At 43.6% G+C, this 27,480-nt stretch overlaps 1 protein-coding gene across 2 annotated transcripts; it reads right to left on the minus strand.

Annotated features, from left to right (window-relative positions):
• Positions 1 to 1,832: 1,832 nt before the first annotated feature.
• On the minus strand, positions 1,833 to 27,049 carry LOC121530752 (Golgi phosphoprotein 3). 2 transcript variants are annotated; one of them, XR_006658030.1, is made up of 5 exons: positions 26,155 to 27,049; positions 22,753 to 22,884; positions 12,728 to 12,842; positions 2,210 to 5,621; positions 1,833 to 2,103 (listed from the first exon to the last, which is right to left on the minus strand). XR_006658030.1 is itself a non-coding variant. In XM_041835971.2 (4 exons), exons 1-4 carry the CDS (start codon positions 26,368 to 26,370, stop codon positions 5,197 to 5,199), a joined length of 888 nt encoding a protein of 295 aa, XP_041691905.1. In that variant the 5' UTR covers positions 26,371 to 27,049; the 3' UTR covers positions 1,833 to 5,196. The 2 variants fall into 2 exon arrangements, 1 of the variants encoding a protein (XP_041691905.1); XM_041835971.2 differs by having other exon boundaries at positions 1,833 to 5,621.
• Between the last annotated feature and the right edge of the window lie 431 nt (positions 27,050 to 27,480).

Consider the following 27,480-nt stretch of genomic DNA (forward strand, 5'->3'; position numbering starts at 1 on the left):
ACACAGCCATGCAATCTCCATAGACAAACACTGGCAGTAGAACGGCCCTTACTGAAGAGCTCAGTGACTTTCAACGTGGCACCGTCATAGGATGCCACCTTTCCAACACGTCAGTTCTTCACATTTCTGTCCTGCTAGAGCTGCCCCGGTCAACACGAAGTGGTCGGCAACACAAGCTCACAGAACGGGACCGCCGAGTGCTGATGCGCGTAAAAAATCGTCCGTCCTCGGTTGCGACACTCACTACCGAGTTCCAAACTGCCTCTGGAAGCAACATCAGCACAAGAACTGTTCGTCGGGAGCATCATGAAATGGGTTTCCATGGCCGAGCAGATCACCATGAGCAATGCCAAGCGTCAGATGGAGTGGTGTAAAGCTCTGGGTTTGGCGGATGCCAGGAGAACGAGAAGTCCCCGACTGCATAGTGCAAACTGTCAAGTTTGAGGAGGAACAATGGTTTGGGGCTGTTTTTCATGGTTCGGGTTAGGCCCCTTAGTTCCAGTGATGGGAAATCTTAACACTACAGCATACAATGGCATTCTAGAAGATTCTGTGCTTCCAACTTTGTGGCAACAGTTTGGGGAAGGCCCTTTGCTGTTTCAGCATGACAATGCCCCCGTGCACAAAGCGAGGTCCATACAGAAATGGTTTGTCGAGATTGGTGTGGAAGAACTTGACTGGCCTGCACAGAGCCCTGACCTCAACTCCATCAAACACATTTGGGATGAATTAGAACTCCGAATGTGAGCCAGGCCTAATCGCCCAACATCAGTGACCGACCTCTTGTGGCTGAATGGAAGCAAGTCCCCGCGGCAATGTTTCCAACATCTAGTGGAAAGCCTTCCCAGTATTCTATTTATACTGGGGACGTGAAAGGGAAGGACTGTGCGGCTGAATAAATACTGTAGCATGCATGATGTCATTGGTAATAAAATTTATTATTTTGTTGTTTCCTTGTCTTGAACTGTTAAGTTTGTCATCAAGCTTTGGACCGTGACACTACTTTCAGTGAGATTAGTCTTAACATGTTGAACATTTTCGTTAGTTTGTTGTAGACAACACCATGACTTGCATCCCAAACGGCACCTTATTTTTATAGTGCACTACTTTTGACCAGAGCCTATGGGCCCTGGTCAGATGTAGTGCACTATATAGGGAATAGGGTACCGTTTGGGATGCAAACCCCATTCCTGATTGGGGCTGAAGACAAGTGGCTTTAACTACATCTAACAGCAAAGTTTACCTTTTAACTGTTCTGGAGAGAGAGATGAGAGAGTAGAGGGAGGCAAAGAAAATCAGAGTGAGAGGAGAGAGGGGAAAGATGGTGAGACAATGGGAAGGGGGGAAGCTTCAGGAGAAAAATGGAGGGGAACCTGTCAAAGCACAGAGTAACTTTGGTGAGTTTGAATCCCATGGTTTACCTGGTCCAGAGACAGTCCTATCTTTCTGCAGAGAGAGAGAGAAACAGACCCATGGTTTACCTGGGTCGTATTCATTAGCGCACATCGTAGCAAAGTGTTTTGCAACGGAAAACTAAAACAAGCGTTTCTTATTTCAGGTTGTCCCTCCCCATTTAGGCCCGGTTGCTTCCTAGTGAATACAACCCTGTTGTTTTGGATCAGTGTGCAGTACACTCTCAATGACACGACCTCTAAGTCCTGCTAGGTGGTTCAATACGCCCAGACAGAAATGGAACAGACTGCATCTTTGAATGAACAGTGTAACCAACAGACTGTACCAACCAACAGGGCTGTTTTGGCTCAGGCATACTTACTTAGAATCAAGTGTTGAATACAATAACAAAAAAATGACATCAAAAGAATGAGATGAAATGTATTTAGGCACTTCCCAGATCTTAGTTTATTTTATGGTCAAAGTAAAGAATACATATTATAGGTCCCTTTATTATAAAGACCACAGCTAGAGACATCCCCTAGCTAGCATCTCCTCCTATACTCACAGACGACATCCCCTAGCTAGCATCTCCTCCTATACTCACAACAGACATCCCCTAGCTAGCATCTCCTCCTATACTCACAACAGACATCCCCTAGCTAGCATCTCCTCCTATACTCACAGACGACATCCCCTAGCTAGCATCTCCTCCTATACTCACAACAGACATCCCCTAGCTAGCATCTCCTCCTATACTCACAGACGACATCCCCTAGCTAGCATCTCCTAGCTAGCATCCCCTAGCTAGCATCACCTAGCTAGCATCCCCTAGCTAGCATCTCCTCCTATACTCACAACAGACATCCCCTAGCTAGCATCCCCTAGCTAGCATCCCCTAGCTAGCATCTCCTAGCGACTCAGAACTACTCAGTAGTCAGACTACACAGGGCGTGTCCCAAATGGCCCCCTATTCCCTATATAGTGCACTACTTTAGACCAGAGAATGACACCCTATTCCCTATATAGTGCTCTACGTTTGACCACAGCCCATATGGTTAGGGTCCAGGTTAGGGCCCTGCTCAAAAGTAGTGCACTATATAGGGAATATGGTGCCACTTGGGACAAACCCTCAGAATGTTGTAAAGACTAACTTCTGACACCTGTAAACCTCAATATCATTATGACACGTCCCCGAATCACCATACATTGATTGATTGATTGATTGATTGATTGATTAACCCCACGTGTCTGCTACATACAATAATTACCATGTGAAGGTAGCGAGCTACTGTAAAGCAATGCCAATATCAATATAACATGTATTGGAAACAAAACAGAACGAGCCCAAGAAATAAAATAAAACTATATAGTGAAAAAAAGTTATTCCAGAACAAATCATGAGCGTTCTGATCAAATAGCATGAAATCAAGAGCAGGATATGGTGATTGGGCAAAGGCTTTCTTAATGATGGCCGTTTGAACAAGACATCACACAACAGGAACAGGAAGCAGGATGTTTGTGCTGTCTTACCAAGTCCTGTGGCCTGACAGTGACCATATGAGTTCAGAACAGGAAGCAGGATGTTTGTGCTGTCTTAGTGACCATACGAGTTCAGAACAGGAAGCAGGATGTTTGTACTGTCTTAGTGACCATACGAGTTCAGAACAGGAAGCAGGATGTTTGTACTGTCTTAGTGACCATACGAGTTCAGAACAGGAAGCAGGATGTTTGTACTGTCTTAGTGACCATACGAGTTCAGAACAGGAAGCAGGATGTTTGTGCTGTCTTACCAAGTCCTGTGGCCTGACAGTGACCATATGAGTTTAGAACAGGAAGCAGGCTAAAATCCCTGCCCTCTAAAAGAAGCACATTGTAATGGAGGCAAGCTGCATTCCCAGTTCAAACTAAGCTAACCAAGCTACTCAGACAGGGGTTGAATACATACATACAGTATCTCTATAACTATACACAAAAACAAATCAAGTGGAATTTGGTCCATCCATCCTTTTGATTGTTTTATTCATTTCAGACCTTGGTGTGCACAGACACAACTGACGACAAATTGATTATGAGAAAGTTACAAAAATAAACTGATTGACTTCAAGAAACATGAGTCAGGTGAACGTTTTGGAAGATTGTCCTTTTCATTCGCACAGAGGGACATCCGTACTGGGTCATTGGAGCCGTTTCTTTGTTACTTAGTAAGGTAGAATTCAGACGCAGCCCCTGGGAACCCAAACACCTACATGAGAGAAGCTTTCATTCATAAATCATACGAGTAAATCAGAAACAGGAAACTTCAGACCATGTCGTCATGATGTCGTCGTGTTGGGAGAGGAAATCAAATCCAAGACTTGTCTGGAGAATAATTCTCTAGTATTCATATACTGTTACTATGTTTCACGTACATGGAATCAGCATGTACATCACTGAAGAACAGTGGATTAATATACGTCAAAGTGAGTTAGAGCTAGATACCTGGAGAGAATACATAACATACTTTGAAAGGAAAACGTTTGTCCAGGGAGGAAGAGAGAAGGAGGATGATTGAATCTTTATATTTCAGTCAGTCCAGTTTTCAAAAACGTACGTCGCTTGATCAGAGGGGAGTTTTTAGTTTTTAGTAAAAGTGAGGGATTTAAATGGCATGTCTGGACCGGTCCATTCTGTTCAGAAAGCTGTGGGACAGGTCTGGACCGGTCCATTCTGTTCAGAAAGTCTGGGACAGGTCTGGAGCGGTCCATTCTGTTCAGAAAGCTGTGGGACAGGTCTGGAGCAGTCCATTCTGTTCAGAAAGTCTGGGACAGGTCTGGAGCGGTCCATTCTGTTCAGAAAGCTGTGGGACAGGTCTGGACCGGTCCATTCTGTTCAGAAAGTCTGGGACAGGTCTGGAGCGGTCCATTCTGTTCAGAAAGCTGTGGGACAGGTCTGGACCGGTCCATTCTGTTCAGAAAGTCTGGGACAGGTCTGGACCGGTCCATTCTGTTCAGAAAGCTGTGGGACAGGTCTGGACCGGTCCATTCTGTTCAGAAAGCTGTGGGACAGGTCTGGACCAGTCCATTCTGTTCAGAAAGTAGTGGGACAGGTCTGGACCAGTCCATTCTGTTCAGAACGTCGTGGGACAGGTCTGGAGCGGTCCATTCTGTTCAGAAAGCTCTAGGACAGGTCTGGAGCGGTCCATTCTGTTCAGAAAGCTCTGGGACAGGTCTGGAGCGGTCCATTCTGTTCAGAAAGTAGTGGGACAGGTCTGGAGCAGTCCATTCTGTTCAGAAAGCTGTGGGACAGGTCTGGACCGGACCATTCTGTTCAGAAAGTCTAGGACAGGTCTGGAGCGGTCCATTCTGTTCAGAAAGCTGTGGGACAGGTCTGGACCGGACCATTCTGTTCAGAAAGTCTAGGACAGGTCTGGAGCGGTCCATTCTGTTCAGAAAGCTGTGGGACAGGTCTGGACCGGTCCATTCTGTTCAGAAAGCTCTGGGACAGGTCTGGAGCGGTCCATTCTGTTCAGAAAGCTCTGGGACAGGTCTGGAGCGGTCCATTCTGTTCAGAAAGCTCTGGGACAGGTCTGGAGCGGTCCATTCTGTTCAGAAAGTGTGGGGCAGGTCTGGACCGGTCCATTCTGTTCAGAAAGGCGGAGGTGAACTCAAGTCAGTCAAGTCACTCACTACCAGACTGAGGACCAGCCCTCTCCTCTCTGTCCCACCCCAAACTGTCCTGTCGTCTCCCTCTCCCTTCACACCATAACCACCACCATCGTCATTACCCACCCAACCCTCTGGTGTCTGAAGGTGGTAGGTCAGGTCACTTGGTGAAGGCAGCCACCACCGCCCACAGCAACTCATTGGCGTTGGTCTTCATGCTCTCCCCCTCTGGCTCCAGGTCCAGTAGCTGCCGTACTCTCTTCATGGCCAGGTCATACTGGTCGTCCAGCAGGGGGGCGAAGGCATTCTCCAGGACATCAGACGAGTGGGCCAGGAAGATGAGGGCGAGCAGCCGTTTGTCCATGCGGTGCGGGTCGTTGACCCATTTCTCCAACACGGCCTCCTGAATCCTCTTGATGAGGCGCTGTTTGATGTTGTTGTTGGTGAGAGGGTGCGTGGTCATGTCGAAGAGGAGGAAGTTCTGTTTCTCCGTGGTCAGCACGCCCTTTTCCACCAGGTTCTTGGCCAGGCGCTCCCTCACATTCCTCAGCTGATAGTGCAGCTTCAGAGGGTTCCACGTCTCGCCTGCAGGGGGGGAGAGAAGAGTGGTGTTAAGACCTATTGGGGAGGGAGGGAGGGAGGAGGGAGAGGGGGGAGGGAGGGAGGGAGGGAGGAGGGAGGGAGGGAGAGGGAGGAGGGAGGGAGGGAGAGGGGGGAGGGAGGGAGGGGTGATATTTGGTATTTGTTTCATTAGTCCATTGTCCACATTTACATTTCAGTCATTCAGTCCCAAAATGTTTTGCTTGTCAGCACTCAAGTTTTCAAGATATGTAACTTTCAAAACACAGAAATCATCCCTGTATGGATTATTTTGTAAACCTATAGGGGGAGAAGAGTGGTGTTAAGACCTATAGGGGGAGAAGAGTGGTGTTAAGACCTACAGGGGGGAGAGAAGAGAGGTGTTAAGACCTACAGGGGGAGAAGAGTGGTGTTAAGACCTACAGGGAGGGAGAAGAGTGGTGTTAAGACCTATAGGGGGAGAAGAGTGGTGTTAAGACCTACAGGGGGAGAAGAGTGGTGTTAAGACCTACAGGGGGAGAAGAGTGGGGTTAAGACCTACAGGGGGAGAAGAGTGGTGTTAAGACCTACAGGGGGAGAAGAGTGGGGTTAAGACCTACAGGGGGAGAAGAGTGGTGTTAAGACCTACAGGGGGAGAAGAGTGGTGTTAAGACCTACAGGGGGAGAAGAGTGGTGTTAAGACCTACAGGGGGGAGAAGAGTGGTGTTAAGACCTACAGGGGGAGAAGAGTGGGGTTAAGACCTACAGGGGGAGAAGAGTGGTGTTAAGACCTATAGGGGGAGAAGAGTGGTGTTAAGACCTACAGGGGGAGAAGAGTGGGGTTAAGACCTACAGGGGGAGAAGAGTGGTGTTAAGACCTACAGGGGGGAGAAGAGTGGTGTTAAGACCTACAGGGGGGAGAAGAGTGGTGTTAAGACCTATAGGGGGAGAAGAGTGGTGTTAAGACCTATAGGGGGAGAAGAGTGGTGTTAAGACCTATAGGGGGAGAAGAGTGGTGTTAAGACCTACAGGGGGAGAAGAGTGGTGTTAAGACCTATAGGGGGAGAAGAGTGGGGTTAAGACCTATAGGGGGAGAAGAGTGGTGTTAAGACCTATAGGGGGAGAAGAGTGGTGTTAAGACCTATAGGGGGAGAAGAGTGGGGTTAAGACCTATAGGGGGAGAAGAGTGGTGTTAAGACCTACAGGGGGAGAAGAGTGGTGTTAAGACCTATAGGGGGAGAAGAGTGGTGTTAAGACCTACAGGGGGAGAAGAGTGGTGTTAAGACCTACAGGGGGAGAAGAGTGGTGTTAAGACCTATAGGGGGAGAAGAGTGGTGTTAAGACCTACAGGGGGAGAAGAGTGGTGTTAAGACCTACAGGGGGGAGAGAAGAGTGGTGTTAAGACCTATAGGGGGAGAAGAGTGGTGTTAAGACCTATAGGGGGAGAAGAGTGGTGTTAAGACCTACAGGGGGAGAAGAGTGGTGTTAAGACCTATAGGGGGAGAAGAGTGGTGTTAAGACCTACAGGGAGGGAGAAGAGTGGTGTTAAGACCTATAGGGAGGGAGAAGAGTGGTGTTAAGACCTATAGGGGGAGAAGAGTGGGGTTAAGACCTATAGGGGGAGAAGAGTGGTGTTAAGACCTACAGGGGGGAGAAGAGTGGTGTTAAGACCTATAGGGAGGGAGAAGAGTGGTGTTAAGACCTATAGGGGGAGAAGAGTGGGGTTAAGACCTATAGGGGGAGAAGAGTGGTGTTAAGACCTACAGGGGGAGAAGAGTGGGGTTAAGACCTATAGGGAGGGAGAAGAGTGGTGTTAAGACCTATAGGGGGAGAAGAGTGGTGTTAAGACCTACAGGGGGAGAAGAGTGGTGTTAAGACCTACAGGGGGAGAAGAGTGGTGTTAAGACCTACAGGGGGAGAAGAGTGGTGTTAAGACCTACAGGGGGGAGAGAAGAGTGGTGTTAAGACCTACAGGGGGGAGAGAAGAGTGGTGTTAAGACCTATAGGGGGAGAAGAGTGGTGTTAAGACCTATAGGGGGAGAAGAGTGGTGTTAAGACCTATAGGGGGAGAAGAGTGGTGTTAAGACCTATAGGGGGAGAAGAGTGGTGTTAAGACCTATAGGGGGAGAAGAGTGGTGTTAAGACCTATAGGGGGAGAAGAGTGGTGTTAAGACCTATAGGGGGAGAAGAGTGGTGTTAAGACCTATAGGGGGGAGAAGAGTGGTGTTAAGACCTACAGGGGGGAGAGAAGAGAGGTGTTAAGACCTATAGGGGGAGAAGAGTGGTGTTAAGACCTATAGGGGGAGAAGAGTGGTGTTAAGACCTATAGGGGGAGAAGAGTGGTGTTAAGACCTATAGGGGGAGAAGAGTGGTGTTAAGACCTATAGGGGGAGAAGAGTGGTGTTAAGACCTATAGGGGGAGAAGAGTGGTGTTAAGACCTATAGGGGGGAGAAGAGTGGTGTTAAGACCTACAGGGGGAGAAGAGTGGTGTTAAGACCTACAGGGAGGGAGAAGAGTGGTGTTAAGACCTATAGGGGGGAGAAGAGTGGTGTTAAGACCTATAGGGGGGAGAGAAGAGAGGTGTTAAGACCTACAGGGGGGAGAGAAGAGAGGTGTTCGATGTGACGTACAGTTGAAGTCGGAAGTTTACATACACCTTAGCCAAATACATTTAAACTCAGTTTTTCACAATTCCTGACATTTAATCCTAGTAAAAATGCCCTGTCTTAGGTCAGTTAGGATCACCACTTTATTTTAAGAATGTGAAATGTCAGAATACTAGTAGAGAGAATGATTTATTTCAGCTTTTATTTATTCCCAGTGGGTCAGAAGTTTACATACACTCAATTAGTATTTGGTAGCATTGCCTTTAAATTGTTAAACTTGGGTCAAACGTTTCGGGTAGCCTTCCACAAGCTTCCCACAATAAAGTTGGGTGAATTTTGGCCCATTCCTCCTGACAGAGCTGGTGTAACTGAGTCAGGTTTGTAGGCCTCCTTGCTCGCACATGACTTTTCAGTTCTGCCCACAAATGTTCTATAGGATTGAGGTCAGGGCTTTGTGATGGCCACTCCAATACCTTGACTTTGTTGTCCTTAAGCCATTTTCCCACAACTTTGGAAGTATGCTTGGGGTCATTGTCCATTTGGAAGACCCATTTGCGACCAAGCTTTAACTTCCTGACTGATGTCTTGAGATGTTGCTTCAATATATCCACATAATTTTCCTTCCTCATGATGCCAATCTATTTTGTGAAGTGCACCAGTCCCTCCCGCAGCAAAGCACCCCCACAGCATGATGCTGCCACCCCCGTGCTTCACGGTTGGGATGGTGTTCTTCGGCTTGCAAGATTTCCCCTTTTTCCTCCGAACATAACGATGGTCATTATGGCCAAACAGTTCTATTTTTGTTTCATCAGACCAGAGGACATTTCTCCAAAAAGTACAATCTTTGTCCCCATGTGCAGTTGCAAACCGTAGTCTGGCTTTTTTATGGCGGTTTTGGAGCAGTGGCTTCTTCCTTGCTGAGTGGCCTTTCAGGTTATGTCGTTATTGGACTCGTTTTACTGTGGATATAGATACTTTTGTACCCGTTTCCTCCAGCATCTTTACAAGGTCCTTTGCTGTTGTTCTGGGATTGATTTGCACTTTACAGAACGCGTCTCCTTCCTGAGCGGTATGACGGCTGCGTGGTCCCATGGTGTTTATACTTGCGTACTATTGTTTGTACAGATGAACGTGGTATCTTCAGGCATTTGAACATTGCTCCCAAGGATGAACCAGACTTGTGGAGGTCTACAATTTGTGGAAGTCTTGGCTGATTTATTTTGATTTTCCCATGATGTCAAGCAAAGCGGCACTGAGTTTGAAGGTAGGCCTTGAAATACATCAACATGTACACCTCCAATTGACTCAAATGATGTCAATTAGCCTATCAGAAGCTTCTAAAGCCATTACATCATTTTCTGGAATTTTCCAAGCTGTTTAAAGGCACAGTCAACTTAGTGGATGTAAACTTCTGACCCACTGGAATTGTGATACAGTGAATTATAAGTGAAATAATCTGTCTGTAAACAATTGTTGGAAAAATTACTTGTGTCATGCACAAAGTAGATGTCCTAACCGACTTGCCAAAACGATAGTTTGTTAACAAGACATTTGTGGAGTGGTTGAAAAACAAGTTTTAATGACTCCAACCTAAGTGTATGTAAACTTCCGATTTCAACTGTATGTCCATAACTCAATAACAGCCAAATAAAAAAAGGCCTTGGGGGAAGAGAGAGCGAGAGAGAGAGCAAGTAGTTATTCCATTGTATTGCCTTTTGTTTGTCTTATCTCAGTTGTTGACTTGTTTTTATTGTAAAGTGTCTCGCCATTATAAACACTTGGAAAGGCTAAGAGCTAGGTGTGCCTAACAAGTGAAAACATTTCTAATCAATCAAAACGGAGAACTTGAAGTTCTAGGGCAGCTTGTCTCAGATTATGGTTACGACGGCTACAGCCGACTGCCACACAATCTGGGCTTTGAATGTTTGCTATGACGACGAGTCAGGTCGTTTTCAGAGGAATTCTAAACAACAGAACCACAGCCAAAACATCAGATGTGCAAGTTGTGCAATCACACAACTAAAAATGGATAAGAGCAGCGTCTGGATAAGAGCAGCGTCTGGATAAGAGCAGCGTCTGGATAAGAGCAGCGTCTGGATAAGAGCAGCGTCTGGATAAGAGCAGCGTCTGGATAAGAGCAGCGTCTGGATAAGAGCAGCGTCTGGATAAGAGCAGCGTCTGGATAAGAGCAGCGTCTGGATAAGAGCAGCGTCTGGATAAGAGCAGCGTCTGGATAAGAGCAGCGCCTGGATAAGAGCGCCTGGATAAGAGCGCCTGGATAAGAGCGTCTGGATAAGAGCGCCTGGATAAGAGCGCCTGGATAAGAGCGCCTGGTTAAGAGCGCCTGGATAAGAGCGCCTGGATAAGAGCGCCTGGATAAGAGCGCCTTGATAAGAGCGTCTGGATAAGAGCGTCTGGATAAGAGCGCCTGGATAAGAGCGCCTGGATAAGAGCGCCTGGATAAGAGCGTCTGGATAAGAGCGTCTGGGTAAGAGCGTCTGGGTAAGAGCGTCTGGGTAAGAGCGTCTGGATAAGAGCGTCTGGATAAGAGCGTCTGGATAAGAGCGTCTGGGTAAGAGCGTCTGGATAAGAGCGTCTGGATAAGAGCGTCTGGATAAGAGCGTCTGGATAAGAGCGTCTGGATAAGAGCGTCTGGATAAGAGCGTCTGGATAAGAGCGTCTGGATAAGAGCGTCTGGATAAGAGCGTCTGCTAAATGATGTAAATGTAAAAAAAGGGTAGCCATAAACATTAGTTTAAATCTAGCTTCAGACATAAAACAGACCTGCCAGAGAGACTATAAAAACCGAATAAAGCCTACTATCACATTTACATTTTACATTTTAGTCATTTAGCAGATGCTCTTATCCAGAGCGATTTACAGTTAGTGAGTGCATACATTTTTCATACTGCCCCCCCACCGTGGGAAACGAACCCACTACCCTGGCGTTGCAAGCGCCATGCTCTACCAACTGAGCTACAGGGGACCTATCACAGATGGTAACTAGGCCGTTGTAGTACTCCGATCCAGGACTCGGGCTTTGGGACCACCAGGGGCTGGACTCTACCACAAGGTTGAGTGACTACATCACTGCAGTAGATCTGCCTGTAACATTTTAAAAAAACATGACATTTCAGATGTAAAACCCGTTGTTGGCTGAGCTGATTTTCTCCTGTGTTTTTCGACAACCCCAGACCCTTGAACCTTAACCCCTCCCCCAACCTTGTCCAGAAGCTGTTTATATGCCCTTTGACCTCAGAGATGCCAGCCAATAGAGTGCCACTTCCTCTTCCTCCTGAGCTCTCACGCAACAAAGCCTGTCCGTCTGGGTTAATTACTTAAATCAACACAATGTAAAAGATACTGTGTCCTGCGTCATCTTTACAGTAAGCGTACTTGGGAGTATGATCGTACTTGGGAGTATGACCGTACTTGGGAGTATGACCGTACTTGGGAGTATGATCGTACTTGGGAGTATGATCGTACTTGGGAGTATGATCGTACTTGATCGGTGGCATGATAAGAGAAGATGTAAATAATGATTCATTATTACCAAAAATAGAAAAAAACATGTATATATTACAGAGACCACTCTGTTAGTAGCTAACCTGTCTGTTTGGTGGTTAGCCTGGCTGAGACCACTCTGTTAGTAGCTAACCTGTCTGTTTGGTGGTTAGCCTGGCTGAGACCACTCTGTTAGTAGCTAACCTGTCTGTTTGGTGGTTAGCCTGGCTGAGACCACTCTGTCAGTAGCTAACCTGTCTGTTTGGTGGTTAGCCTGGCTGAGACCACTCTGTCAGTAGCTAACCTGTCTGTTTGGTGGTTAGCCTGGCTGAGACCACTCTGTCAGTAGCTAACCTGTCTGTTTGGTGGTTAGCCTGGCTGAGACCACTCTGTTAGTAGCTAACCTGTCTGTTCGGTGGTTAGCCTGGCTGAGACCACTCTGTCAGTAGCTAACCTGTCTGTTTGGTGGTTAGCCTGGCTGAGACCACTCTGTTAGTAGCTAACCTGTCTGTTTGGTGGTTAGCCTGGCTGAGACCACTCTGTTAGTAGCTAACCTGTCTGTTCGGTGGTTAGCCTGGCTGAGACCACTCTGTTAGTAGCTAACCTGTCTGTTTGGTGGTTAGCCTGGCTGAGACCACTCTGTTAGTAGCTAACCTGTCTGTTTGGTGGTTAGCCTGGCTGAGACCACTCTGTTAGTAGCTAACCTGTCTGTTTGGTGGTTAGCCTGGCTGAGACCACTCTGTTAGTAGCTAACCTGTCTGTTTGGTGGTTAGCCTGGCTGAGACCACTCTGTTAGTAGCTAACCTGTCTGTTTGGTGGTTAGCCTGGCTGAGACCACTCTGTTAGTAGCTAACCTGTCTGTTTGGTGGTTAGCCTGGCTGAGACCACTCTGTTAGTGGTAAACCTGTCTGTTTGGTGGTTAGCCTGGCTGAGACCACTCTGTTAGTAGCTAACCTGTCTGTTTGGTGGTTAGCCTGGCTGAGACCACTCTGTCTGTTAAAGTGTGGCTCTAACGCACTCACCACTGAGCAGCTCAATCCAGCTCTGCACCGTCTCTGGCGGCTGGGTCTCCTTTACGTGTTTGAGAGCCTCGTCCAATAGCACGTCCCCCGTCGGAGCATCTGACTTACAGATCACCTGGAGACACAACAGAACCACACAGTCAGAATCAGAACCCAACTAGGCTATAGGCTACATACAAACACGGTCAGAATCAGAACACAACCATACTGCCATTCAATGGCTTAAAGATCACCTTCATTTGTCTGAAATGTTCCATTGGAAATGTGTCTTCTGCTCTGCTCTCAACCTCCCAGCCCAACACAACACACATGCTGGAGAGGAGCACAGGGTCAGCCCCAGTGCAACAACCCTGGAGCTAATTTTGGGGTTAAGTGCCTTGCTCGAGGCCACAACTGTATCCTTACCTGGAGAGAGAGCGAGCCCTCTACACGGAGTGAACTGGCTTCATTTTGTTTGGGGAGAAAATTCGGAATAATTCAAGTACTGGATGCAATGCAGTGGTCTATCTTACTGTAGGCTATTTGAAATATGAAACAACTGAACTAAGCCTATACGAGTTAGTTTCAGATCTCCATTCCTGACCTCATCCATCAGGTCTGACGACTTGCCTGCCATTCATTCAAAATGCCTTGTCACTTCAGTTAACATGAATGTACTTATTTGTCTAGCTAAGCTGCTAGCTATTTGTTTTCCACTCCAGTGTCACAAAAGCTGTCTATTCTGTTAAAAGCTATCTATGCCACCCAAAAAGCTAACTTTGTGCAACAGGAAAATAAATCTGACTCAATGCGAGTGCTGTAACATCTCTAGCTAGCTAGCCAGTAGCTAACTAGCTAAGTCTCAACTCTAACTAGCTAAGTCTCAACTCTAACTAGCTAAGTCTCAACTCTAACACGCTAAGTCTCAACTCTAACACGCTAAGTCTCAACTCTAACACGCTAACGTTAGCTTGCTAACTTCAATATCTAATTCTGTGAGACACAATAATAGCTACATCCATGTATTGTTGGTAAGCTGCTCTCTGTGCCAACAACCATTATATAGCTATAGCTTTATAGCCCTGCAATGGACTTAGCTAGCTAGCTAACTAAAGTAGAGGACTTGGCTACATTATTTTCTATTATTAGGCAAGCTATCTAGCTAGACATCTATCAAGATGCTGTGGTGAATTATTATTAATGAACTGTAGAGTTTAATGGACTATGAGGAAGAACTGGGTTAATCAAGAGCATAAAGTTAGCATTCTTTGTTACTGGGCCAAGAATTGTATTGGGTCATTTAATTTCACTGTGTGGGTGAGTAGAGGGGGAACTTGCCCTAGAGTCAGATTGCTTGCTCTTACTTAGATCCATGGTTGTCTTATCTGATGAGACACTGAAACTAGCTTGTGGCCTATTGTCTCTCTCTTCAAAACACAGTGAAAGGAGCGGCACCAGGGATGAATGGAGTTTGGGCTAGACCTTTGTCTCCTTGGTATCTTCTTGACTGATTACAGCATGAGGGGGTGAGGTTTGTGTATGATTCAGGAATTTAGGGCCTTGTCATGTTTAAACTAAAACATGAGTGTGTGTGCAAGACAGGGGAGCGAGTGATTGGTTGAAGTAATAGTTCAGCCGTCCTCAGGGACAAAGGAAGTGGGGTGTGGAGTGATAAAGAGCGGGAAACTGAAGAGGGAGGGATTTAGAGCTAGAAGAGTTGGGGATGATGGTATATAATGAAGGGGGAACGGGGTGCCACTCTGCAGACTGGTATCGGCTTTGTTGAAATTTTAATAAAGTCATTACTTGATGCAACAAAAACTCTGTAAGACCTTATTTGTAATGAAGTATAGTGGTTGTTTTCCACAACAATGCCAGCCCATAATCCAAAAAAACCTAATATGTCTATTACTACTAGGTGAAAGTGGCATGCGTATCTGTCCATTATTGTTTTTATAATATCGATGAGGACGAGTATTTTAGAGGACGATTTGGCTTTAGACAATTCATTAGCCTAGCCATGGGCGTTCATGCACCGTCTGCTGCCTAGGCTAACAATTCATATTCCTCTTGGGGTCTGTGGGTTACAGTCAAAAGTGAAATGTGTCCCATCAACATTGTGCTGATACATTTCAACAAATGCCTGTGCAGTATGGAGGACTAAAAGTGCCACAATTAAATAAATAAATACACCATTAAATAATTACTTAAATGTGTCATTAATTAATTCAAATTAGAATTAAATACATAAGTGTAATTAAATGTATCATTAATTAATTCAAATACCGATTCATTTTATGTAAAATACATATATAATTATTTCACTATTTACATTTACATTTCATGATCCTGCATTGCAGTGATTCATGAATTACTTAAAACTGTCAAACTGACCCATCAAAGTCAGTGGGCGGGGCTAACGCGAATCTAGTCTGATCCATTGCTTTGGTCTGAAGTAGAGTAGGCCAACCTGGATAGAGACAATGGAGGATCTCCGTGAACTTTCCAGGGAGTTGGTTAGAGACATTTTAAACTTAGCAGAGGATGTAGAAGCAGGACCTGCTGACATTATCCGGAATTGATTTGTCTTGGCTTGATGCAGAGGGTAACCAATCAGGCGTTAGGTTCCGCCTACCAACTTTTGATGGGTCAGTTTGACAGTTTTAAGTAATTCAGGAAGCACTCCAACGCAGGACCATGAAATGTAAATGTAAATAGTGAAATTATTATATATGTATTTTACATAAAATGAATCGGTATTTGAATTAATTAATGACACATTTAATAACACATTTATGTATTTAATTCTAATTTGAATTAATTAATGACACATTTAAGTAATTATTTAATGGTGTATTTATTTATTTAATTGTGGCACTTTTAGTCCTCCATAGTGCAGGGGAGTAATGTGTTGTCCTATTTTCCAGACAATAATGCTCGACATTTTTCCTTGAGTGGACTACATGGGGAGCCAGCTAGTGTTGTCATGGCAGTCTATCAGTGGACTACATGGGGAGCCAGCTAGTGTTGTCATGGCAGTCTATCAGTGGACTACATGGGGAGCCAGCTAGTGTCGCCATGGCAGTCTATCAGTGGACTACATGGGGAGCCAGCTAGTGTTGTCATGGCAGTCTATCAGTGGACTACATGGGGAGCCAGCTAGTGTTGTCATGGCAGTCTATCCCTCTCTAGATGGACAATATACTGGATAAAAGACGTGGATGTCTCCAAAGAGGAATTTAATACAACTTTATAATCCTACTCCCTTTTCCAACACCAACAAATACACAGAAGTTGACACAGGGTCAGCAGCAGTGCAGAGCCCCTGGATGGAGAGCAATTGTGTGTGTGTGTGTGTGTGGGGGGGTTAGGTGCCTTGCTCAAGGGCACAATGACAGGAGATGGTACATGGGATCAATGACCAGTCTGCCTCTCAACCTCTGATTCCAGGTACTGTGGACCCAAAGGGTCCTAAGGCTACACTGTGATTGAAATGATCAACGTATCAAGCTTTGATCATTTGAATCAGATGTGTAGTGCTAAGGCAAAAACTAAAACGTGCACCACTTTGTGTCCCCGGGACCAGGAAAGTACGGATATTATCAACAAACTATCTGTTGATAATAGTGCTGAACGATTAGTGCTTTCTGAGGTCAACAAACTATCTGTTGATAATAGTGCTGAACGATTAGTGCTTTCTGAGGTCAACAAACTATCTGTTGATAATAGTGCTGAACGATTAGTGCTTTCTGAGGTCAACAAACTATCTGTTGATAATAGTGCTGAACGATTAGTGCTTTCTGAGGTCAACAAACTATCTGTTGATAATAGTGCTGAACGATTAGTGCTTTCTGAGGTCAACAAACTATCTGTTGATAATAGTGCTGAACGATTAGTGCTTTCTGAGGTCAACAAACTATCTGTTGATAATAGTGCTGAACGATTAGTGCTTTCTGAGGTCAACAAACTATCTGTTGATAATAGTGCTGAACGATTAGTGCTTTCTGAGGTCAACAAACTATCTGTTGATAATAGTGCTGAACGATTAGTGCTTTCTGAGGTCAACAAACTATCTGTTGATAATAGTGCTGAACGATTAGTGCTTTCTGAGGTCAACAAACTATCTGTTGATAATAGTGCTGAACGATTAGTGCTTTCTGAGGTCAACAAACTATCTGTTGATAATAGTGCTGAACGATTAGTGCTTTCTGAGGTCAACAAACTATCTGTTGATAATAGTGCTGAACGATTAGTGCTTTCTGAGGTCAACAAACTATCTGTTGATAATAGTGCTGAACGATTAGTGCTTTCTGAGGTCAACAAACTATCTGTTGATAATAGTGCTGAACGATTAGTGCTTTCTGAGGTCAACAAACTATCTGTTGATAATAGTGCTGAACGATTAGTGCTTTCTGAGGTCAACAAACTATCTGTTGATAATAGTGCTGAACGATTAGTGCTTTCTGAGGTCAACAAACTATCTGTTGATAATAGTGCTGAACGATTAGTGCTTTCTGAGGTCAACAAACTATCTGTTGATAATAGTGCTGAACGATTAGTGCTTTCTGAGGTCAACAAACTATCTGTTGATAATAGTGCTGAACGATTAGTGCTTTCTGAGGTCAACAAACTATCTGTTGATAATAGTGCTGAAACGATTAGTGCTTTCTGAGGTCAACAAACTATCTGTTGATAATAGTGCTGAACGATTAGTGCTTTCTGAGGTCAACAAACTATCTGTTGATAATAGTGCTGAACGATTAGTGCTTTCTGAGGTCAACAAACTATCTGTTGATAATAGTGCTGAACGATTAGTGCTTTCTGAGGTCAACAAACTATCTGTTGATAATAGTGCTGAACGATTAGTGCTTTCTGAGGTCAACAAACTATCTGTTGATAATAGTGCTGAACGATTAGTGCTTTCTGAGGTCAACAAACTATCTGTTGATAATAGTGCTGAACGATTAGTGCTTTCTGAGGTCGGTTCAGTTTCGGTTCTATTATTTTAAAAATAATCATTTTATTTTTTTTACATTAAAATGCACTGTGGGTTGAATGCTGCAACACAGAACAAAAATTATTAAAAAGTCCCTTGATGGTAGTGACTGTCCATTACTGCTTATCACTTATTAACCATCGGTTATTCACATTACTTTACTTTGAATAAAATATTTCAGTTGTTGTGTATATTACATTTGTTGACTTTATTATTTCATTCATTCAGGTTATTCCGTGTTTTTGTCCACCCACCTGTACCTTTGTAATACAACCGTAGAGAGGGAGATTTGAAACGGGCTTCAGATCATTGAACTGGTCTTCCTAAAGCCTAATTAACAAGAACAGCAGTACAGTAAATGTGAATCAGCTTTCAGATAATTCACAGAAAGTTGTGTCTGTCTGTTATGGTCTTTGTGCATGACATCTTATACACAGGAGGGCCTGTGTGGGTGCAGGTTTATGTTCTAACCAAGCAATAACACACACACGATTCAACTAATCATGTCTTGATTGACGTCTATGATTAGTTGAATCAGGTGTGTACTGGTTGGCAAGAACAGAAGTCCACACTGATCTCTGTGGATGTGATTGGACACCCCCCTGTTATGAGTGCTACTTTCATGATGAATAGCAATGATCAGTTCATTTTAATATCTTTAGGGGAGATTCATATAATATAATTGTGCATAAGAAATGTCAGTTTGTAAGTTAACATTTGAAAATGAATTCAAAATTGATTATTTAAAAAGGAGGTGGGCTTATTTGGGACACCTATGGGTTTAAAGGGTACATTTTATCAAATATGTTTCTGTCTTATTAAAAACGGTTGCAAGTGATGTCATAAAACTTCACAACACATTTAATTTTATCTCCACTTTAAAACGTATGTTAAAAATGTCTAAACTAAGATTCTGGTGAGCTTTAATGAGTACATTTACAGCCTCAATTTAAAATAGATTAAATTGAAATGTTGTGTCACTGATCTACACACAATACCCCATAATGTCAAAGTGGAATTATGTTTTTAGAAATTTTAATTTAATTATAAGTATTCAACCCTTTTGTTATGGCTAAATAAGTTCAGGAGTTCCATGGACTCACTCTGTGTGCTATAATAGTGTTTAACATGATTTTTGAATGACTACCCCATCTCTGTACCGCACACAGATATGGTGGTAGATAAAAAAAAAAAAAAAAAAAGCAGACATTGAATATCACGGAGCATGGTGAACTTATTAATTACACTTTGGGTGGTGTATCAATACACACAGTCACTACCAATACACGCAGTGTCCTTCCTAACTCAGTTGCCAGAGAGGAAGGAAACCGCTCAGGGATTTCACCATGAGGCCAATGATGATTTTAAAACAGAGTTTAATGGCTGTGCTAGGAGATAACTGAGGATGAATCAACAACATTGCAGTTACTCCATAATACTAACGTAATTTACATAAATGACTAAGTAAAAATATGGACGCCTGTACAGAATAAAAAATAATACTGGCCAAAAATGTGGCAAAGAAATTAACTTTTTGTCCTGAATACAAAGCGTTATGTTTGGGGCAAATCCAACACAACACATCAATGAGTACCACTCAATAACTTCAAGCATGGTGGTAGCTGCATCATGTTATGGGTATGCTTGTCATCGGCAAGGACTAGGGAGTTTTTTGGGATAAAAAGAAACAGAATACAGCTAAGCACAGGCAAAATCCTAGAGGTAAACCTGGTTCAGTCTGCTTTCCAACAGACACTGGGAGACTAATTCACCTTTCAGCAGGACAATAACCTAAAACACAAGGCCAAATCTACACTGGAGTTGCTTACCAAGACGATACTGAATGTTCCTGAATGGCCTAGTTACAGTTTTGACTTAAAATTAAGCTTGAAAATCTATGGCAAGTAGGGGTGTAACGATTCGTTTTAACAACGATTCGATTTGTATCACGATTCGTGGTTGTCGATACGATTCAAGGACGATATTGGTTCATTTAGAACGATACGATCCGAAACGATTCAGTGACTTGAAATCGATTCAGTAACCTTTTAGCCAAAAATTCAACCAGTGTGACTGAAATAAATACCTGGATACTGGACAGTGCAGGTGAAGTTTCCTAGATTCCTGTTTCTTGTAAGGACCGCAATGGTGGCTTGATAATTTCTCGCTCGTCGGCTTCTCCTCTGTTGTCCGCCATGCTTTGTTTTGTTGTCTTGGCGCCTTTGCGCTGCTGCTGGCGCGATGACATCACGGATAGGCAGACTGAATCGAGTAATGTTTAAAGCCTTTATCATTAAAAGTGCTAAGAAAAAACATCCATATAAAGTCTGACGTGCTTAAATCCAATGGGTTATTTCCTAGTATCGATACAATCGATTTATTACATTTTACATGTTAGACCGATATATGTTGTCCAAAAGGCCAACTCGCCGAGCACAGATCGATGCAGTTGGATCATAGGAATATAAATCGATACATCGATGTAGTAGATGGATCAATACACCCCTAATGGCAAGACATGAAAATCGCTGTCTAGCAATGATCAACAACCAACTTGACAGCGTTTGAAGACATTTTTAAAAAAAGAATAATGTGAAAATATTGTACAATCCAGGTGTGCAAAGCTCTTAGAGACTTACCCAGAAAGACTCACAGCTGTAATCACTGCCAAAGGAGATTCTAACATGTACTGACTCAGGGGGTTGAATACTTATCGAATCAAAATATATTCCATAATCTATTTAAAAGAAACTTTCGATTTTTGCTTCCACATTAGAGTATTTGGTGAAGCTCGTCGAAAATAATTGACAAATAAATCTGTTCGCTCCATTATCCTTGCCGCATTTTGACATTATTAGTATGTGTAGATCGTTGACAAAAAAAAAAAGACAATTCAATCCATTTTAATCCCACTTTGAAACAACAGGCCAGCGACAAAAAAATCTAAGCGTTATCCATTTAAAACTCAGGCTGTAACAACAAAATGTGGAAAAAGTCAAATGAGTGTGAATACTTTCTGAAGGCACTGTATCAGAGGTGTACGTCTAAACTAACGTGGACAGACATGTGACTAACTATCGGAGTGTAGCAGTATAACATTTAAGAGGAGTTCTAAGAAGAATTAGGAGAGTTCTAGACATTCTGAAGATTCCAGAGAGAGAGAGAGGCAGAGAGGCAGCGAGAGAGGCAGCGAGAGAGGCAGAGAGAGAGAGAGAGAGAGAGAGAGAGAGAGAGAGAGAGAGAGAGAACGACCTTGGATAAGGATAGAAGGGAAGGAGAGTACATCTGAAATGGCATCCTATTCCCTGTATAGCGCAATACCATTGGGCTCACTTTTCAGAACTTTCAACTGGAAGAAGTCGGTGTAAGCGCTGCTCTGCATTTTTAACAACGCTATCAACAATGCAGGTCCTACAGGCTCTAGTTTTGTCACACCTGGACTACTGTTCAGTCGTGTGGTCAGGTGCCACAAAGAGGGACTTAGGAAAATTGCAATTGGCTCAGAACAGGGCAGCACGGCTGGCCCTTGGATATACACACAGAGATCTAACATTAATAATATGCATGTCAATCTCTCTTGGCTCAAAGTGGAGGAGAGATTGACTTCATCACTACTTGTATTTGAGAGAGGTATTGACATGTTGAATGCACCGAGCTGTCTGTTTGAACTACTGGCTCGGACACCCATGCATACCCCACAAGGCATGCCACCAGAGGTCTCTTCACAGTACTACATAGAGCCATGACTACATGGAACTCTATTCCACAATGTTTAAAATAAATGCACACATTCACACACTCCTATTGAATAATACGCATTCACCTGTATTGTGGATAGACCAAGGCTACATCTTGATTTACCCAGTTTATCAATAGAGATTTACCATTCAAATTAATTATTACCATTATGTTGTTTTGTAGTTAGATTGGTAAAAACAAAGTCAAATTCATAGCATGATTGGTATAATTAATTAAATTAATGAATAAATGGCTGTCTCAAAAAAATGGACATTAAAATTTTTCAAATGTAATGATATTGAACTAAAAGATGCCCGACGATTGAACAGAGCAGTAGCTGAGTTTATCTGTCTGGATCTAGTGCCATTCTGGGACTTTGGCTAATATGCATTCTGTTTTCGTTTTGGTATCGAGTATCGTGATACTAAACCTGGTATTGAAGTCAAAATTCTGGTCTGGTAACAACACCTGAGCCCATACACCAGAACCAGAGACGTTTACATTTCTATGTAGGCTATTTATTTTGTTAACTCATCCAGCATAACGTGGCTTTATTTTGTTAACTCATCCAGCATAACGTGGCTTTATTTTGTTAACTAATCCAGCATAACGTGGCTTTATTTTGTTAACTAATCCAGCATAACGTGGCTTTATTTTGTTAACTAATCCAGCATAACGTGGCTGTATTTTGTTAACTAATCCAGCATAACGTGGCTTTATTTTGTTAACTAATCCAGCATAACGTGGCTTTATTTTGTTAACTAATCCAGCATAACGTGGCTTTATTTTGTTAACTAATCCAGCATAACGTGGCTTTATTTTGTTAACTCATCCAGCATAAGGTGGCTTTATTTTGTGAACTAATCCAGCATAACGTGGCTTTATTTTGTTAACTAATCCTGCATAACGTGGCTTTATTTTGTTAACTAATCCAGCGTAACATGGCTTTATTTTGTTAACTAATCCAGCATAACGTGGCTTTATTTAGTTAACTAATCCAGCGTAACGTGGCTTTATTTTATTTGCGCAACACAGGACAGAAGTGTTGTAATGTCATGTCGCCAGGGTTGTGGGTTCGATTCCCGCGGGGGGCCAGTATGAAAAAATAAATAATAATAATAATAAAATGTATGCACTCACTAACTGTAAGTCGCTCTGGATAAGAGCATCTGCTAAATGACTAAAATGTAAATGTAAATGTAATCCGACTATTGGCAAGGAAGTGCAACACCTTCGCTGGCCACACACACGCGAGATGATAATTGGTTAGTGAACATACACACAGAGCAGCCGTTTGGTCAGGATTCCCTACCTTCCTGGCGAGCAGGCTTTTCCTCCTCATGCCACAAGCCTCCAGCTGTAGGCGTCCTCGGACGGCCAGCTCTATCAGCATGCAGCCGCGCAGACCTGACGAGATGCAGTCGTTCCAGAACGACGTGTAGCCCTTAGAGAAGAAGAAGAGAAGAACAGGGGGTGAGCTCGCGTGTGTGGGGGGGCATGTATGAGAGCATACAACCACAGAGCCCTGATGAACGATGTGTAGCCCTCAGAGAGAACAGAACAGTCACTACACTGTAGAACTGGGCGATATGGACAAAAATCCATATCACGATAAATTGACTGAATTATCATGATAACGATAAATAGAATGATATGTACACTACCAGTCAAACGTTTTAGAACACCTACTCATTCCAGGGTTTTTCTTTATTTTTTTCTAATGTAGAAAATAGTCAAAATAAAGAAAAACCCTGGAATGAGTAGGTGTTCTAAAACTTTTGACCAGAAGTTTATTTTTTATTTTTTTATGATTCACGGGCCTACAAAAGGGGAGGGGCCACGGGACCCAGACTCCAGATTTCCGGACACTGCTCATCTCCATTCATAAGACTGTAGCTGATTGAATCAAGGTTTTGTACCACTCCTTTTTTAGGGGGTCACTCGTCAAAACGTTTGAAAACCACTGGAATTTCAAAATGTATGCACTCACTAACTGTAAGTCGCTCTGGATAAGAGCGTCTGCTAAATAACTAAAATGTAAAATGAATATATGATAGTGGCAACAAATGGAGTTGGGTTGGATATAGTAATGGTAGGCTACAGTATTTCTTACAATCTTCTATTTTGATTGGAATTGTGTTATTGTTAATAAGTGCAGAATTTATTCCACTTCAAAATAGTCTTGCAAAATACTTTACTCATCAGATGGTGCTGCTCAACAGTTAACATTAACCTAGCCCAGTGGTGGTCAGTCTGAGGGGGAGGGAGGGAGGGAGCAGCGGTGAGGCTGCCTCTCACCCGACTCACCGTCCCTCCTCTCTCCCTCCCTCCGCTGAGAAAAGGGGACACAGTCTTCCAGCTGATGGTGAAACTCAAGTCGCACTCCATTATTTCTGCCTCGTGCACCAATTCATGGTGTTACTCCTATGACCAGAGAAAGTGAAATATTCCTCGATATATAAAAAGACAAGCCGCTAATAACAACAGAAGCTTATCGGAACACTTTGCTGTACTCGTTCATTACAGCTGCAGTGCTGGAAGTAGGGAGAATGTGCTGAATATCAACTTAAACGTGAACTTATAAAAACAGCAGCTCTTCGCTGTATTCGTTGAGTCCGTCTGGTCATGGTTTTAAAATCTCACAGTATCAACTTTGCTGCGCGTTCGAGGCTTCTTTTTTACAGTCTATAGCTCGAGGAAACTGTGCAGACACGGTGATCTGTGTTATCTGATTTTGCTAGCAGTAGGCCTAGAGGTGCACTCGATTTGCTCTCTGGGCCTGCTGGGTAGGCAGAGTTCTACCTTCAGACACATGAAATGAACACTACCTTCCGGGCACTAGGGTTGCTGAATCAAGTGCACCTACCGTCAACAGTGCGAAACGAATAAAAACAAATATGAACGCAAAGGCTTTATCGTTGTTGTTTTTTTACAGAAGTGTTTGGTGATTGACAAAGAATGGAGACCGATCGGTTGGTGACCACTGGTCTAGAGCCTACCTTTTCTCCTTATGTTATATTCTGAGGTAGACTGGCTCTGCCAGCCAAAACAGCCAAATACTCCATCTAAAAGTGAATTGATTCTCAATTACAATACGGTTCTAGAAACATAACATGCCAGGTCGCAGTTGTAAATGAGAACCTGTTCTCAACTGGCTTACCTGGTTAAATAAAGGTGAAATAAAAAAAATAAAAAAAAATAAAGCCCTTTACTTTCATATCACATCAAAACGATGTAATAGTGTTGCTTTCGTCCCTCTCCTCACCCCAACCTGGGCTTGAACCAGGGACCCTCTGCACACATCGACAACAGTCACCCTCAAAGCATCGTTACCCGTCGCACCACAACAGCTACGGTCCTTGCAGAGCAAAGGGAAACATCTACTTCATGGTCTCAGAGCGAGTGAAAAGCGGTTTGCGGAGCTTTGTTTGAACAAAAGGAGAAAAAAGACCACCCACTAAGTTTAATCAAACTGCCCAAGGACCAGGTTAGATGAACCTCATGATTTCAGGCTATTATGCCACGATGATGATGGAAAGCTTTGGGCTCTGGTTACTCCATAGATCGGTGTGTTCGAGGCAATTCATCACCGGTAAGTCGATAACACGTGTATGCAGCTAACTAGCTATGTGTATTGCATCAAGCTTGCTAGTTAGCGTGTAGTAAAGGACTAGTGAGATGTATCCGTCTAAATAACAGCTATAATATTCTTCTGCATTTGGATATTTATGCAAACCTGGAGATTCCACCAAGTAGGTGTAGATATCGCCATAGGCTACTTTGGGCCATTAGCCCAGCTATTCTCCAGGAAGTTGAAAGAACATATAGGCAAGCCAACAAGAATCAACTTTTCTAAATCCCTTTCAAGGGCAGGTAAAGACGCAGTAGTAACGCAACATATCTAACTAGCTAATTAGATCGAGATGAACTTCTCTCGCTAGCCAGCCAGCTGACACATGTTAACTGGCAAAAGGACTAGGGGGTAAACAAACAGTGACGTAAGTATGGTGCGACAGCTTTACCGTCAGCAAGTCGAGTGACAAGTTAAGAGTGGCAGAATAAGTATCATGCAAATCATTTGTTGTTGTGACAGCCAAGTGTGTTTATAACGACACCCGAGGCTGCTGAAAACGTTTATTTAAAACAACAACAAAAAAGTCTTAGTAGTTTGCCGCCCAAGTTAGGCTAATTACATGGGAGTAAAGGGAGTAGCCTATTGCTGTACCCTACTGGTCAAGTTAAACCACGCCTCGCCGTGTGTATCTAGATAGTTTTTTGAAAATTGATTTATGCTGATATTATAAAAGAGGTTCCTTATGCTTCCAAAACCGTATCGCTAGCGTTGTTCAGACCAAGCGTCGGGGCTCTTAACAAAACTTCCCCCTTACAGAAGACGCCTTGGTCCAATGGCATGATCAAGGGCTAACGTTAGTCTCTTTTTGGCACTAAAAATTAACTACCTAGCTAAAACCTTGTCAATGTAGCCAGCAAGTCAATGTAAACGTAACTAGATAACTAAATAGGTAGGTAACGCTAGTTAGCTGTGCAGTTAACTAGCTAGCATTAGCTAGTAATAATTTGATGTTGACTAAATGTAACTAGCTATCGCATGTTAGTCCATTTTATTTGACGTATTTGAATAACGTTAGCTAACGTTACCCAACCAGCTAAATATGGTTTTAGTTATAAAATAAATACAAAAATGTAATTATACCTCGCGGTCCTTCAATCCCAAGAGTAGCACTTCTTCCATCAAAGTGAGTCGAGTTTCTTTGGAGTCTCCCTTGTCTTGTTCCTCCTGCTGCTCTTCCCCGCGGCGGGGCTCGAAGTCCTCATCCCCGGACCCTCCGTCCTTGTCGGCGGTAGCGGTACGAGAGGCCCCGGTCCGCCTCTGCACTAGGCCCGAGCTCCGCTGTGTCAGGGAAGTCATGTCTACAAGTTTCTAACGATAACGACGAAACCAACCCAGCTCACCTCGGGCCTCTCACTGCCCCGGCCGTGATTTAAACCACTTTAATTTGCCGGACACATACAGCTACCCGACTCCAATGATTGTTTTAGCCCTGGTAATGACAACTAGACCCCAACCAATGTAGCGACATATAAGCAGTATTTCCCTCAGCCTCCACTCTCCCCGTCCACTGGTAGTTTATCCAATATGGCGATGAGCGATGACGAGAGCAGTTGATGTGGCACTTGAGTTGAGGTAGTTAGAGCGTCCCACAGGTAAAGCCAGGGGAGGAGAAAACCAGACGTGTCGGGAGCAGGGGACAGGTTCCCATTTGGCCGACGACAGTCATTGGGTGACTTTCTCCAAAGTGCTAATTTTATGATGAAATAGAAGTCTGTAAGTCGCTCTGGATAAGAGCGTCTGCTAAAATGACTAAAATGTAAAAGTCAAATATGTGAACGCTTTCAGGTATGATGTCCCTAGGTCAACCTACAGATATGATATAGAGGTATGCCCCGCAGTGTTGCCAACTCCTCAGTAAGGAAAGTAGCTATTGGCTGTCCTAAAAGTCGCTAGAAGGCGCTAAATTTGCATAATTGGCCATGAGCATGTAACTGTGATGGACCCTGTAGGAGAGAGGAATAACGCTGTAGGAGAGAGGAATAACGCTGTAGGAGAGAGGAATAACGTCGTGGGAGAGACAAAAAGTGAGTAAAAAACACCCTAAATATGTTTAGAACTACAAATGAACTTTCTTCTGTCGATTTTTTATTTTTATGTCACAATTCCAACCCTCCTCCTTTATCCGGGCTTGGGACCGGCAAAAGGGACCCAAAAGAGACACTGGCGGAGTTACTTCGTTTTTTTTTTTTTTAGTTTAGTTTTCTTAAGTTTGGTTTGGTTTCTAACCTTATGGTCCACTTAGGAGCCTACAACAAGTCACAGTAAAACATGAACATTTTTTACCATAACATAAAAAAAAAAAATTTGTATACAATCTACATTAACAATCTAAATGGACCAAAAAGAGACAATATAAATTAATGGCAATGGCAATGTGAGAAAATGATGGTAACTAGTCTGGCCCTA

This window comes from Coregonus clupeaformis, unplaced genomic scaffold (assembly GCF_020615455.1).
Source record: "Coregonus clupeaformis isolate EN_2021a unplaced genomic scaffold, ASM2061545v1 scaf0002, whole genome shotgun sequence".
NCBI classification, from domain to species: domain Eukaryota; kingdom Metazoa; phylum Chordata; class Actinopteri; order Salmoniformes; family Salmonidae; genus Coregonus; species Coregonus clupeaformis.

Bases quoted from the DNA above. Each gene is read 5' to 3' on its own strand.
- LOC121530752 (XM_041835971.2), bottom strand. From the start codon at position 26,370: ATGACTTCCCTGACACAGCGGAGCTCGGGCCTAGTGCAGAGGCGGACC. The intron at 12,843-22,752 runs GTAGGGAATCCT...TTGTGTCTCCAG, and splicing joins AAAGCCTGCTCGCCAGGAAG to GTGATCTGTAAGTCAGATGC. The intron at 5,622-12,727 runs GTGAGTGCGTTA...CCCCCCCTGCAG, and splicing joins CTGGATTGAGCTGCTCAGTG to GCGAGACGTGGAACCCTCTG.